The sequence below is a fragment of the Triticum aestivum genome, chromosome 2B, assembly GCF_018294505.1.
Source record: "Triticum aestivum cultivar Chinese Spring chromosome 2B, IWGSC CS RefSeq v2.1, whole genome shotgun sequence".
NCBI lineage: Eukaryota > Viridiplantae > Streptophyta > Magnoliopsida > Poales > Poaceae > Triticum > Triticum aestivum.
In genome coordinates, this window is record NC_057798.1 from 622,185,764 (window position 1) to 622,199,022 (window position 13,259).

A 13,259-nucleotide genomic window follows, 5' to 3' on the forward strand; every position below is an offset into this window, starting at 1 on the left:
CCGAGCGAGACGGGGTCCTCCGAGAAGTCAGCGTCCGGGTTCCCGCCAAGAGACATAGAGAGCACGTCGACGCCGTCCTCGATGGCATCGTCGACCGCCGCCAGTATGTCATCCCGGTCGCAGCCCTTCGTCTCGAAGCACACCTGGTAGAAGGCGATGTGCGCGCGGGGCGCCATGCCGACCGCCGTGCCCACCGCGAGGCCGGATATGTTGGCGTCGGGCACGAACGCGCCGGCGGCGGTGCTGGACGTGTGCGTCCCGTGCTGGCCCTCGTTGATCGGGAGCACCGGGTCGTCGATGCCCTTCCACTTCCACTTGGCCGACTCGAAGAAGGACCGCGCGCCGATGAGCTTGTTGTTGCACACCGTGTTGTTGAAGTCGCAGCGGCCAGTCCACTTCTTGGGCGGCGGCTTCATTCCCTCGCCGTCGAACGACGGGTGGCCGGCGTAGATGCCGTCGTCGAGGACCCCGATGATGATGCCCTCGCCCATGTTGCTGGTGTTCCACACGCCTTCCCCGGCGCGGTCCTCGCCCATGAGCCCCAGCATCTTGGGCGTGTGCGTGGTCATGAGGTGGTACGTCTTCTCAGGATAGGCCTTGTAAAACCAGTCCTTCTTTTTCATCTCCTCCAGCTCCTCCACCGTCAGACGGGCGGAGAAGCCATTGACGACGTTGCGGTACGAGTATAGGAGCCGGGTCACGGAGGAGGGGTCATTCTCCATCGCTTCCTTGGCCATGTCGCACACCTCGGCCAGGAGCGACGCGTGCCAGCTCGACGTGTTCTTGTACAGCTTCGTGTCGTACTCGTACGGGCTGCGCACGATGACGAGGAAGTTCTTGTGCAGGCCGGTGTCATTGCCATGGGGGCCATGGCTCGCCGCCGGGGTCACGGCTACGCACAGGAAGAGGAGGACGGAGGCGACGCGGAGGGCGAGACGCGGTGGCGAGCATCCTCCATGGATTCGATTGTCCATCTGGGTCTAAGGAGAATGATCAGAGGTGGGCGTTGAGCGAGGTAGCGTTACATATGGGGAGTTGGCTCTTGTGATCTCTAAAGATGGAACGGAGCCTTCTGTGGTCAGACGGCGAGATGGCTTAATAAAGATAGCAAAGGCATGCAATAACTGGGGAGGCTTAGCTCTGACCAGAAGTTCAATAGACTCTGCGCTTTCATTTCAGGGCTTTTCTTGTAAAGGAAATGAAGGAGACTAGATGCCTTGAAATGAAGCTGAAAGTAGGCGACTACGATTTTTTCCCATGATTTTGCTAAATGCAGATCAACTAGATTTTTACATGCGTTGATTACTCTGTTTTGATGTCTGTGCAAGACAGAGGAAATCAAAACTAGATCACATGTCTAGCACCATTGTCTTTTTTTTGCCAGTAAATCAGACAGCTTGATTTCAGGTATTGGACAATCAGTCAAGATGCTGGTCATTAAAAAGCTAGGAGTTTCATCAAGATAGCTCTCGGTCACATTCAATGTACAAACGTGCATAAAGATGTGGCAGATCCACATTGAATATAAAAAAAAAGAGAAAACACTAGCAAGCTCTAACATGATAGGGGTCACAATTGAACAAGAATGTGGCGACTGTTACAAAGTGTCTCCAACTCCGGGCAGTCCACCTTCATTATCACATGTGAGAATCATCTAAGTGTTGTGAAACGAACGCCATCGCACAGTGAAAAGGTTTCAGGTATCGGTGGCCCAAAAATATCCACGTACGGTTTACACCATGCACCAAGCATGGCCAAAGAAGAACGTGCAACGCCTCCTGCACCACCTGGCCATCAAAAAAGTTTAAGGGCCCGCTGGTGTTGATCTTGATAATGCCAGGATCGGGGGGACGCCAGCTGAAGCCCGACAAGACAACAGGGGTCTTCCGAGCGCAAAAGTCATTTTACATTGTTACGCTATATGCCGGTACATATGAGAGCACTCGTTTCTACTGAGATTTGTGTAGGTGTATGGTCAACCTAAATATATAGTGCTAGTATATTTCTTGTATCTTTTCTTTTAGTCAAATCGTTGTCGGCTTAGTGGGCCCGGCCAAGGTACTTCTTTGTCGGAGAAGGTACGCATGCAACTCTCTCCTCTCTCTACCCGCATAACAAATCCATAGACTTTATTTCATCATATACAATTTAAATCAACAATATCATTTAAACTATAGACTTGGTTGTGAAACTTTTTATATATTTGGGCTCCTGGCGTCAAGAACTATAGAACTAGATCAATTTTGGATACATTTCAAATGCATTTAAATTTCGATGTTTCACATTTCATATGTGGAAAAAACCATTTCACTAGAAAAATATGAAACAAACCTATTTCACTAGAAATATGTGAGAACAACCTTTTTCACATAAACCAATTTAGCCCAAATATGAAACTGAAATGTCAACTTGTGAAGCTAGTTATTTGGAAATGTGTAACATTTTATTTCAAAAGAGTAAAATATGTTATTCCAGAAATGTGCAATCGAAAAAGATGTGATTTTCATGAAACAAGCCAGTGAAAAATGAAATGCACCTTCTGAAAGTGGAAAAAAATGTGAACTGAAATCTCAACTTGTGAAGTTGAATTTTTTGAAATGTGTAATGGTTTATTTTAAAAGAGAGAAACACGCTATTTCAATATTGTGAAATTGAAATAGATGTGATTTTCATGAAACAAGCCAGTGCAAAGTAAAATGTAGGTTCTGAAAGTAAAACAATAAGAAGTGAAATGCCAGCTTGTGAAATCGATTATTTCGAAGTGTGGAATAGTTTATTTCAAGAGTGTGAAACAAGTTATTTAAAAAAATGTGTAGTTGTAATATATGTGATTTTCGTGCAACAAGCTAGTGAAAAGTGAAATGTAGGTTCTGAAAGTGAAAAACAATATGAATTGAAATGTCAACTTGTGAAATAGATCATTTCCAAATGTGAAACAGTTTATTTTAAAATAGTGAAATATGATCTTTCAAAAATTTGCAATTAGAGTATGATTTATCTGAATCGAACCAGTGAAAAGTGAAATGCAAGTTCTGAAAGTGAAAAACAACATAAAACTGAGATTTCATAAGATTCATTCATAAGTTTTCAAATAGTGAAATGTAAGTTCTGAATAGAACTTGTGAAACTGATTGAAATCATTTTATTCATAAGATTTCAAGGGGGTGAAATATGTGAAATGTGTTTCATGAATTTTAAACTCATCTAGAATGTGTCCAAAATCGGTCTTGTTTTAAAGGTCTTTGCGACATGAGTTCAAATATATAAAATGTTTTGAAATCGGAAGTTTGGTTTAAGAGATATGAATGATTTTAAGTTAGTAAAGGTGAAATAAATTGATGAATTAGTTTGGGAGAGAGAAGAGATAGATTGGGTAGCACATGCATGCAAGACCCTGTGTCATCTGATCAAAAGCTAACATTGGCGGGACCTTGTACATTATTTGCAGATTGTATAGCTATGCATTCCCGAAAAAGAATGCTTCGCTTTTTATACTGCACAGTGCTGCATTAATCTTCAAACCACAACGAGCGGCTCAAGATCTGCCGGTACATGCCGGAACCGCTCAATTTTTCAGTTTGGTCTTCCAAGGTAGATGAAGGAGAGCAAGAGCCTCTTTGCTAACCTAATTATAGTGGCAGGATCTCTCCCATCTTCTACATGCTTCATACGATTGCGAGAATGCCAAAGAGGCCACATAATAGTGATTATCTTCACACCATCATCATCATGGAACCTAGGATCACACAAGATATCTCATCCCAGGAGCAATGCTACACTTACGTACTCCTTTCATTCACAAATATAAGATGTTCTAAGTTTTTTTTTGAATCTAATGTATATATACACGTTTTAGGGTGTTTCTTTATTCATTTCAGTCTATATATAGATCATATTGAAGTATCCGAAATATCATATATTTGTGAACAGGGGGAGCCATTGTACGGGATTAACGTAGATGCTTAGGTGGGATTTTCAGGTTAAGTGGAAATCAGGGGGATGGGCCCACCCAGTTGAATTCACAAGGGTGGGTGGAGAGGTTAATAAGGAAGGTTCCGTAATAATTGCTAAATTCACTTTAAGTGTAGCATTTTTGTTGTCTTAGACATATGAATTCTCAGTCAACTTATGTCTGAGCACAAACTTTTTCGTTATTAAAAGTGGGACGTCCTAGTTGGGCGCCATGGTAACCCCTCCAAAACTGTCATATTTTATTGATCATGTAGTATTTAGGATTAAACCAGGGACATTAGAGTACCCTAATTTCATTCTCTGACCATGGCCGAGCTTACAATTGAACTCTGCTTGCCTAAAACCATCTTATTTGTAAGTCCTAACACTAAGCCTAGTATTGTAATGTATTGATTGATTTTTTTGTGGGAGAAACTTCCAATCTATTCATAATCAATCATTGCAGTACAGAGAATACCAGAGGTAAAAAAAGTTACAACCAGGTCTATGGACCATCTAGCGACGATTACAAGCACTGGACCGAGCCAAAGACGTGACGTCGTCATCGCCCCCCCCCCCTTACCGGAGCTGGAAAAACTTGTTGTAGTAGATAGTCCAAAAGCGTCGTGCTAAGACCCCACAAGACCAACACGCTAAAGCAGCAATCATCATAGATGAGGAAAGCCATAGATCGAAATGATCAAACCTATGAATACACGAATAAAGACTGGATTTAAATAGATCCACCGAAGACTAGCTCCGACCGAATCCCGCGAGATTCGATGAGACACACATCCACATGCCCTTCAAAGACACTAGATGCACCATCTGGATGGGGGTTGTAAGTGGAAGGCATTATTTCCTACTGAGGGAAATCGTCACCGCCACACAATAATCAATAAGTTGAATCTAACAAGAACATGACCGGGTCCCTCCCACTGGCAAGGGGCGAGGTCCTCTACACCTCCATGACACAAAAGCCATTGGTGGCAAGGTGGACTGGCGGCAGCGCCACCGGGAGGAGGAACAAACCTAATCGCTTCAGAGTCTTTTCTTTGGGAGGAGGAAAGTGGCAATGCAACACCGATGCCAAGTCCAGGTTGGGGAATTAGCTATATACAATGTATCAATTGATTACTCATGCACATGCTTGTGGCGTGTGATTTAGGTCTGCCCACACTGCTGCAGATAATGCTCGAAATAGGCGAGGACTTGCCACCCCACTTCTGTCTCTGTTGCACCTTTTGTTCTTCGTCAATGGGGGAGGGGAGGAAGCTTTGATGTTAGGTGTTGACCAGATCCACCAGTCATTGTAGCCATCTTGGAAATCCCCCCTACCATGTCTGTATGGATACCACATGATGTCCTGCAAGTGCAGAAGGATTAGTTGTATCTTTTTCCAAGTAAGAGTATCGATCCCACAGAGAGCTTAGAAAATGACATTGTGCCTCTTTTAGAGATTTATGGAATGTGCCTACCAATTATTTTAGATCCTATGAAAATTTGGTGCAAAAGTGGAATTTTTGCAATAGTGTGTGAACAAGAATTAATGTGTGCTATGGTAGTAACTAAGAATAAGAGAGTAATGGAAATGATGAAAACTGCTGTAGGATTAAACGCGTTTTCAAGGAGTTCAAATTTCCCACTATATTTATTTTACGTATGTGAAAGAACAATTCTTGGTTCAAGTATATAATCCTTATTATATGTTTATTGTGTGGGCAAAGCCAAATATAAGATTCGTGCATACAACCATACCTCTATATCACGCACACACCCACTATCCCTCAGCCAAGTTGTCGAGGCAAAAATGATTAAGGATTTCCCCGTGGACGAGACATAAAGCTTTTGGATCCCCGTTATTTCCATACTAAAGGCCCACTAAGAAGAGAGATACCTTATGTCACTGTAGTACCTCAAACCCTACTTCACAATGATAGTAATATCCCTCAAATCTGTGAGGGTCAAATGTTGTGCCATTGACATTTGCAGATCATCATAAAGAACATTAACACAATCATATACCATGAATCAAATATCTTATCAGATTCTAGCTCATATAAATAATAGGGTTCCTCCATATACCTGAGAACTAGCAAATTACTCGGACATAGGGACACAAGACATCATCAAGGTGTTCATGGTAATGTAAGATGGATGATTAGTGCAGCACACACATAAATCCACACTAGGGTTTGGGATTACGACAATATGAATGGATAAGTTGATGGCAAGAATGTGGATGATGATGATGATGGTTGATGTCATAGTCTCTTTCATCGAGGCAATGGTGTGGTGGTGCCCTTCTGTTGATTCCGCCTCTGGATCCCCTCTGAAGGTGATGTTTTTGCTTCTGTTTCGTGGTTTGGGGCCTCTCCATTCGCCACCTCCGAGATCCGATCACACATGGTTGAAGTAGTTGACAAGGGGAAGGATCAATAATTGTTTCGTATGTTGAAGGAGTCGACAATGGGTGCGGTCGTACCTCACACCGTCTTCTCTTATGGATAGCTGGTTGCGATTAGGGGGTCTCCCACTTGATCTTCTCTTCATATGGAAGGTTTTCATGGAGTCCAATTAGAATATCTTACACCCAAAAAGGGTGTTTTCCAATTGATTATTGAAATCTCCTAATTCGTTGGGATATAGCCGAAATCAGGCAAAAATGGCACGTGAACACGGTATAATTTGAAAATCCTACAAGTAAAATGAAAAACACGAGGTAAAAATTGATGAAAAATACACTCACCACCACCATAGCATCCTACACTACGATTCTCTATGCACACAAGGCCGTCAACACCACACACGACGTGCCCACACCAGTTGAGCCAAAGCCACGCCCGAGGCAAATCAACGTGTTGTTGCACAAATTCTCCCTTAAACATCCTAATCCGTAAATGCGGCTACCACTACGATGGGATACTCTAGTTATTTACTTTGTTTGTACATTTAACAATAGTGTACGACCTTTGGAAAGGATCTCTTTTGGTAAGTTGACAAGGGAAGCACATTGTTGTGTGGAGGAATCAATATCTCTCCAGAAGCCAAGAGGCAGATCTTGAGGCACTCCACCATGTCGGTAGTTCATATAAAATTTCCATGCATCCTAGCTCCTGGTAATCTTTCATAGAATTCTAACAATTTATCCCACTCCTCAGTGGCCAAAAGGAATGGAGTTGATGCTCCCACATCCATAGCATGAGTAGTGCACTCCCACTTCCCCGTGATACGTCCCTAACGTATCTATAATTTTTTATTGTTCCATGCTATTATATTATCCATCTTGGATGTTTATATGCATTATTATGCAGTTTTACATCATTTTTTGAGACTAACCTACTAACTTAGTGCCTAGTGCCAGTTGCTGTTTTTGCCTTTACAGAAAATTAGTATCAAATAGTCCAAATGGAATGAAACTTTGAGGATTTTTCTTAGACCACAAGACACCCTGGAAGATTCAGGAGGGGGCCAGAAGGGCCACAGATTAGCGACAAGCTTAGGGGGCGCTCCCCCAGGCTTGTGGGCCCTTGGTGGCTCCTCTAACCCTAATTATTCTTCTATAAATACCCAAATATTCTCCAAAGACCAGAGGTCACACCAAAAATACTTTTCCGCCACTACAAGCTTCTGTTCTCGTGAGATCCCATCTTGGGGCCTTTTCCGTCACTTCGCCGGACGGGGATTCTATCACGGAGGGCTTCTACATCAAACTTGCTGCCCTTCTAATGATGTGTGAGTAGTTTCCCAAGGACCTATGAGTCCATATCTAGTAGCTAGATGGCTTCTTCTCTCTCTTTGATCTTCAATACAATGTTCTCCTCGATGTTCTTCGAGATCTATTTGATGTAATATTATTTTGCGGTGTGTTTGCTGAGATCTGATGAAAGGGTTTATGTTCAGATTATCTATGAATTTTATTTGAGTCTTCTCTGAACTCTTTTATGCATGATTTATATAGCTTTGTATTTCTCTCCGATCTATTGATTTAGTTTGGCCAACTAGATTGATTTTTCTTGCAATGGGAGTGGTGCTTTGTGATGGGTTCAATCTTGCGGTGCTCAATCCCGGTGACAGAAGGGATCATGGCACATATTTGTATTGTTTCCATTAAGGATAAAAAGATGGGTTTTATTCATATTGGTTGGATCTATCCCTCTACATCATGTCATCTTGCTTAAGGTGTTACTCCGTTCTTGTTAACTTAATACACTATATGCATGTTGGATAGCGGTCGATGTGTGGAGTAATAATAGTAGATGCAGGCAGTAGTCGGTCTACTTATCTCGGACGTGATGCCTATATACATGATCATTGCCTAGGATCTACATAATTATTCGCTTTTCTATTAATAGCTCAAGGTAATTTTTTACCCACTGTATGCTTTCTTTCTAAAGAGAAGCCTCTAGTGAAAGCTATGGCCCCTGGTCTATGTTTTATCATATTATTTTCAGATCTACAAAACCAAAAACACAAAAATACTTGCTGCAATTTATTTACTTATCTTATTTTGCAATTTTACTTATCTTTTATATCTATCACTACCAGATCTCATCTGGCAAGTAACCATGAAGGGATTGACAACCCCTTTATCGTGGTGGGTGCAAGTATTTGTTCGTTTGTCTAGCGTCTATCATTGGAGACTTGTGTGTTCCTCCTACTGGATTGATACCTTGGTTCCTAACTAAGGGAAATACTTATCTCTACTTTGCTACATCACCCTTTCCTCTTCAAGGGAAAAACCAACGCAAGCTCAAGAACTAGCAGGAAGAATTTCTAGCGCCGTTGCCGGGGAGGATCTACATCAAGCCTACCAAGTACCTATCATAAACTCTCATCTCTTGCACTTACATTATTTCCCATTTTCCTCTCGTTTTTCTCTCCCGTACTTCTAAAACATTTTCAGAAAAACACAAAAATATTTGCCTTCTTTCCGTTTGCCTTTTTTGTTTGTTATCTTTGGTTGTGTGTCATGTGTCTTCTATTTGCTTGCATCTTCCCTTGTTAAAAATCTATTGATATGTATCCTCATCCACTTGCTAATCTTTCTAAAAGATCCAATTATGATGAACCAATTGCTAGCGAGTTGAGTGCACTAGATTATCTTTACGAAGTTTTGCTTGAAATTCATGAATTTGAAAATTGTGATGAAGTGTTAAAAGAAGAAATTTATAAAGTGGTTCATGATAGCTCCTTGAATGGAAAGCATGATCGCAATGATGTTATTATAAATTCTACTAATGTCAATTGTGTTAATAATATGCAAAACCCCAAGCTTGGGGATGCTAATTTTCTATGTCCACTACTTATTGCAATGATCATGATTGGGGTGATAATGCTTCTTATGATCTTGAAAAATTATTTAAGCCTCATGATGAATATGAAATTGATAATAATGTTTGCAATAATATTGAGAGTGGGTTTGGAAGATCGTAAACTTTAGGTAAAAAGAATCCCACCTATTTGGAGAGTGTTCAACCTTACAATTCTTTTGATAAAAGTGGGTTTGGAGAGGTCACGACTTCAGTTGTTGATAATCCCACTATTTTGGAAGAGTGTCAACTTTGCATGCATGTGGATCATGTTGAGAATATTTTATGTGATAGCTATATTGTTGAATTTGATTATGATCCTACATGTAATTATTATGAGAGAGGAAAATATGGTTGTAGAAATTTCATGTTACTAAATTACCTCTCTCCATGTTGAGATTGCTATTGTTTCTTTCTCCTTCCTTGCATATGCTAGGCTATTCTTGTCTTGATAATTTTTTCTCTTATAAAAATCCTAGGCATAGGAAGTATGTCAGAATTAAATGTGTTTGTCACATGTATTATGATGATCTCTTTGTATTTCAATTATTATCTTTTATGTGAGCATCATCAATATCTTATGCCTAGGTAAGGGCATAAAGCAATAGCGCCTGTTGGGAGGCAACCCAATGTTATTTTTGTTTTTCTTATTTTCCTTCTGTTTTTCTACAATTACACAATTATTCTACTGTTATTATTTAGTTTTTTATGTTTTAATTAGTGTTTGTGCCAAGTAAGACCTTCAGAACGATTTGGAAGATAGTTGATTTGATTATGTGAAAAACAGAAACTTCTACGACCAGTTCTAGAATTTTATAAATTCACAGAAACGTGCTTTTACTCTGAATGTTCTACACAAGATTTATATACAAATTTCCCATGTTGTACTAATTTTTAAGAATTTTTAGAGTTACAAAAGTATGGTCATTGTTCAGATTACTACATATTGTTCTATTTTTCACAGATTCTATTTCTGTTGTGTTGTTTGCTTATTTTGATGAATCTATGGTTAGTATCGGGGGGTATGAGACATGGTGATGTTAGAATACAGTAGATATAATCCAATATGAAATTAGAATGAGTTTACAACAATACCTAAAGTGGTGGTTTTGTTTTATTATACTAACGGATCTCACGAGTTTTCTGTTGAGTTTTGTGTTGTGAAGTTTTCAAGTTTTGGGTGAAGTTTCGGTGAACTAAGGAATAATGAGTGGTAAGATCCCAAGCTTGGGGATTACCAAGGCACCCAAAGGTAATATTCAAGGAGAACCAAGCTTCTAAGCTTGGGGATGCCCCAGATGGCATCCCCCTTTTTTGTCTACAATCCATCGGTAATCACTTGAGGCTATATTTTTATTCACCACATGATATGTGTTTTGCTTGCAGCATCTTGTATTATATGACTCTTTGCTTTATTTGCTTTTTAGTTTGCCAGAATAATCCTTGCTGGACACACCTTTTGAGAGGGACACACATTGATCATGAATTTATTAGAATACTCTTTGAGCTTCACTTATATCTTTTGAGCTAGGCAGTTGCTCTAGTACTTCAATTATACCTTTTAGAGCACGGCGGTGGTTATATTTTAAAGAAATTGATGAAATCTCATGACTCACTTATATTATTTTGAGAGTCTTATAATTAGTATGTCAATTTCCTTGGTTATGAATTTAATCCTAATATGGTGGGTATTCAAGAGGGATACTGAAAGCACAAGTGCTCCGTGGGTGATTTTGGTAATTAATGACAACATATCTCTTGTTGGACTAATTCTTTTATCAAGTACTTTTTAGAAAGTTCAACAATGGCGTGGCAAGGACAAGAGGATGTGGAACCCCTTCAAAATACTAAGGACAAAGATTGGCAAAGCCTCAAGACTCTTCATTTTCATTTTAGTGATCAAAGATCACATTGAGTCCATAGGAAAGCCAATACTATTAAAAGGGGATGAGGTGTTTCTTAATGGTCTACTTGCTCAAAGTGCTTAGTGATATTGCTCCAAAACCCGCAACCACTTTCTCATTTCCACATATGTCCAAAACCTAAAGTCAAACTCGGCCCCACCGATTTGATCTATCTAGCGCCACCGAGTTCTGTTGACATAGCCACTGCCAGAAACCCTAGACAATTTGGTCACACCAATATGGATCTCGGTCTCACCGAGATGGCCTTGCAAACTCTTTGTTACCTGTTGTAATTATTTCGGTCTCACCGAAATGTGCAATCGGTCCCATCGAGTTTGCCTGACCAACTCTCTGTTTGATCATTGCTGAAATCGGTCTCACCGAGTTTATGCAATCGGTCGCACCGAGATGAGGTTTTGCCCTAGCCCTAGCACATCGGTCCCACTGAGTTGATCATATCGGTCCCACCGAGATACCTAAGGTTCACATTTCGAACTGAATTGGTCTCATCGAGTTCTTCTATTCGGTCTAGCCGAGTTGGGTCAAATGTGTGTAACGGTTGGATTTTGTGTGGAGGCTACATATACCCCTCTACCCCCTTCTCCATTTGAGAGAAAGCCATCAGAACGTGGCTACACTTCCACTACTCATTTTCTGAGAGAGAACCACCTACTCATGTGTTGAGACCAAGACATTCCAATCCAACCACAAGAATCTTGATCTCTAGCCTTCCCCAAGTTGCTTTCCACTCAAATCATCTTTCCACCATAGCCAACTGTGTGAGAGAGAGTTGATTGTTTGGGAGACTATCATTTGAAGCACAAGAGCAAGGAGTTCATCATCAACACACCATCCATTACCTTTTGGAGAGAGGTGTCTCCTAGAATGGTTAGGTGTCACTTGGGTGCCTCCGTCAAGATTGTGGAGTTGAACCAAGGAGTTTGTAAGGGCAAGGAGATCGCCTACTTCGTGAAGACCTACCCAAGTGAGGAAAGTCCTTCGTGGGCGATGACCATGGTGGGATAGACAAGGTTGCTTCTTCGTGGACCCTTTGTGGGTGGATCCCTCTGTGGACTCGCACAACCGTTACCCTTCGTGGGTTGATGTCTCCATCAATGTGGATGTACGATAGCACCACCTATTGAAACCATGCCAAAAATATCCGTGTCTTCATTACATTTGCACACTCCAATCCCATCCCTTTACTTTCTTGCAATTAGCAAGCTTTACTCTTTCTGCTTCCTATACTCTTGCCATGCTTTCTTGAAGTGTGTTGGGAATGCTTAAAATTGTGCTAATCTTCAACCTCAACTTGAAAAACATAAAAAATGGTACTTTTGCTTGTTGAGTGTCTAATCACCCCCCCTCTAGACTCCTCTTCCCGATCCTTTCAATTGGTAGAAGAGCATTGGTCTCCATTGCTTTGGTTTAATCACCATTCGAGGAAGATGGATGAGTCTAAGATTGGGAGTATTAGATGTAGAGTGCCTATGCTTGACAGAGAGTTCTATGGTGCTTGGAAAATTGAGATGCTTGAGATTTTCAATGAATATAATTTGAACAAGTACATTACTAGCCCTTGTGCACCTCCCGTTGATCCCTTGCATCCTACCCCTTGTCGGTGTCAAAACCAGCAGATCTCGGGTAGGGGGTCCCAGGCTGTGCGTCTTAGGATCGATGGTAACATGAACACGAGATTCTACCCAGCTTCGGGCTCTCTTGATGAGATAATACCCTACATGTTGCTTGATTGACTTTAATGAGTATAGGGGTTACAAGAGTTGATCTACCCCGAGATCATATGTGTGGTCTAAATTCTAGAGGTATGATGAGCAATGTCATAATAATCTATCGACTAGCCTGGCTTGGTGTCGGGGAAACTGATCCACGAACACCTATGGGACCAGCGGACCGAGCCCCTTTCGGTTCGGCGGGGGGCGGAGGTCACACGAAGAGCGGATCGAGGCGAAGCACACGAGCAGTTTACCCAGCTTTAGAGCTCTCCGGAGAGATAATACTCCTACTGCTGCTTGTCTGATTGTATTGTGTTTTTGCTCGAGAGAGAGAGAGAGAGAGCTAAGTGTTTCTCTGG

The 13,259-nt window shown here is 41.3% G+C and overlaps 1 protein-coding gene across 1 annotated transcript in view; it reads right to left on the bottom strand.

Annotated features, from left to right (window-relative positions):
- Window positions 1-1,054, bottom strand: part of LOC123039335 (subtilisin-like protease 4) — a 2,210-nt gene extending 1,156 nt beyond the window's left edge. Inside the window, exon 1 of the mRNA XM_044462543.1 lies at window positions 7-1,054. Within this exon, the coding sequence (XP_044318478.1) occupies window positions 7-974 (968 nt within the window). The 5' untranslated portion in view covers window positions 975-1,054. The remainder of the gene's footprint in view (window positions 1-6) is intronic.
- Between the last annotated feature and the right edge of the window lie 12,205 nt (window positions 1,055-13,259).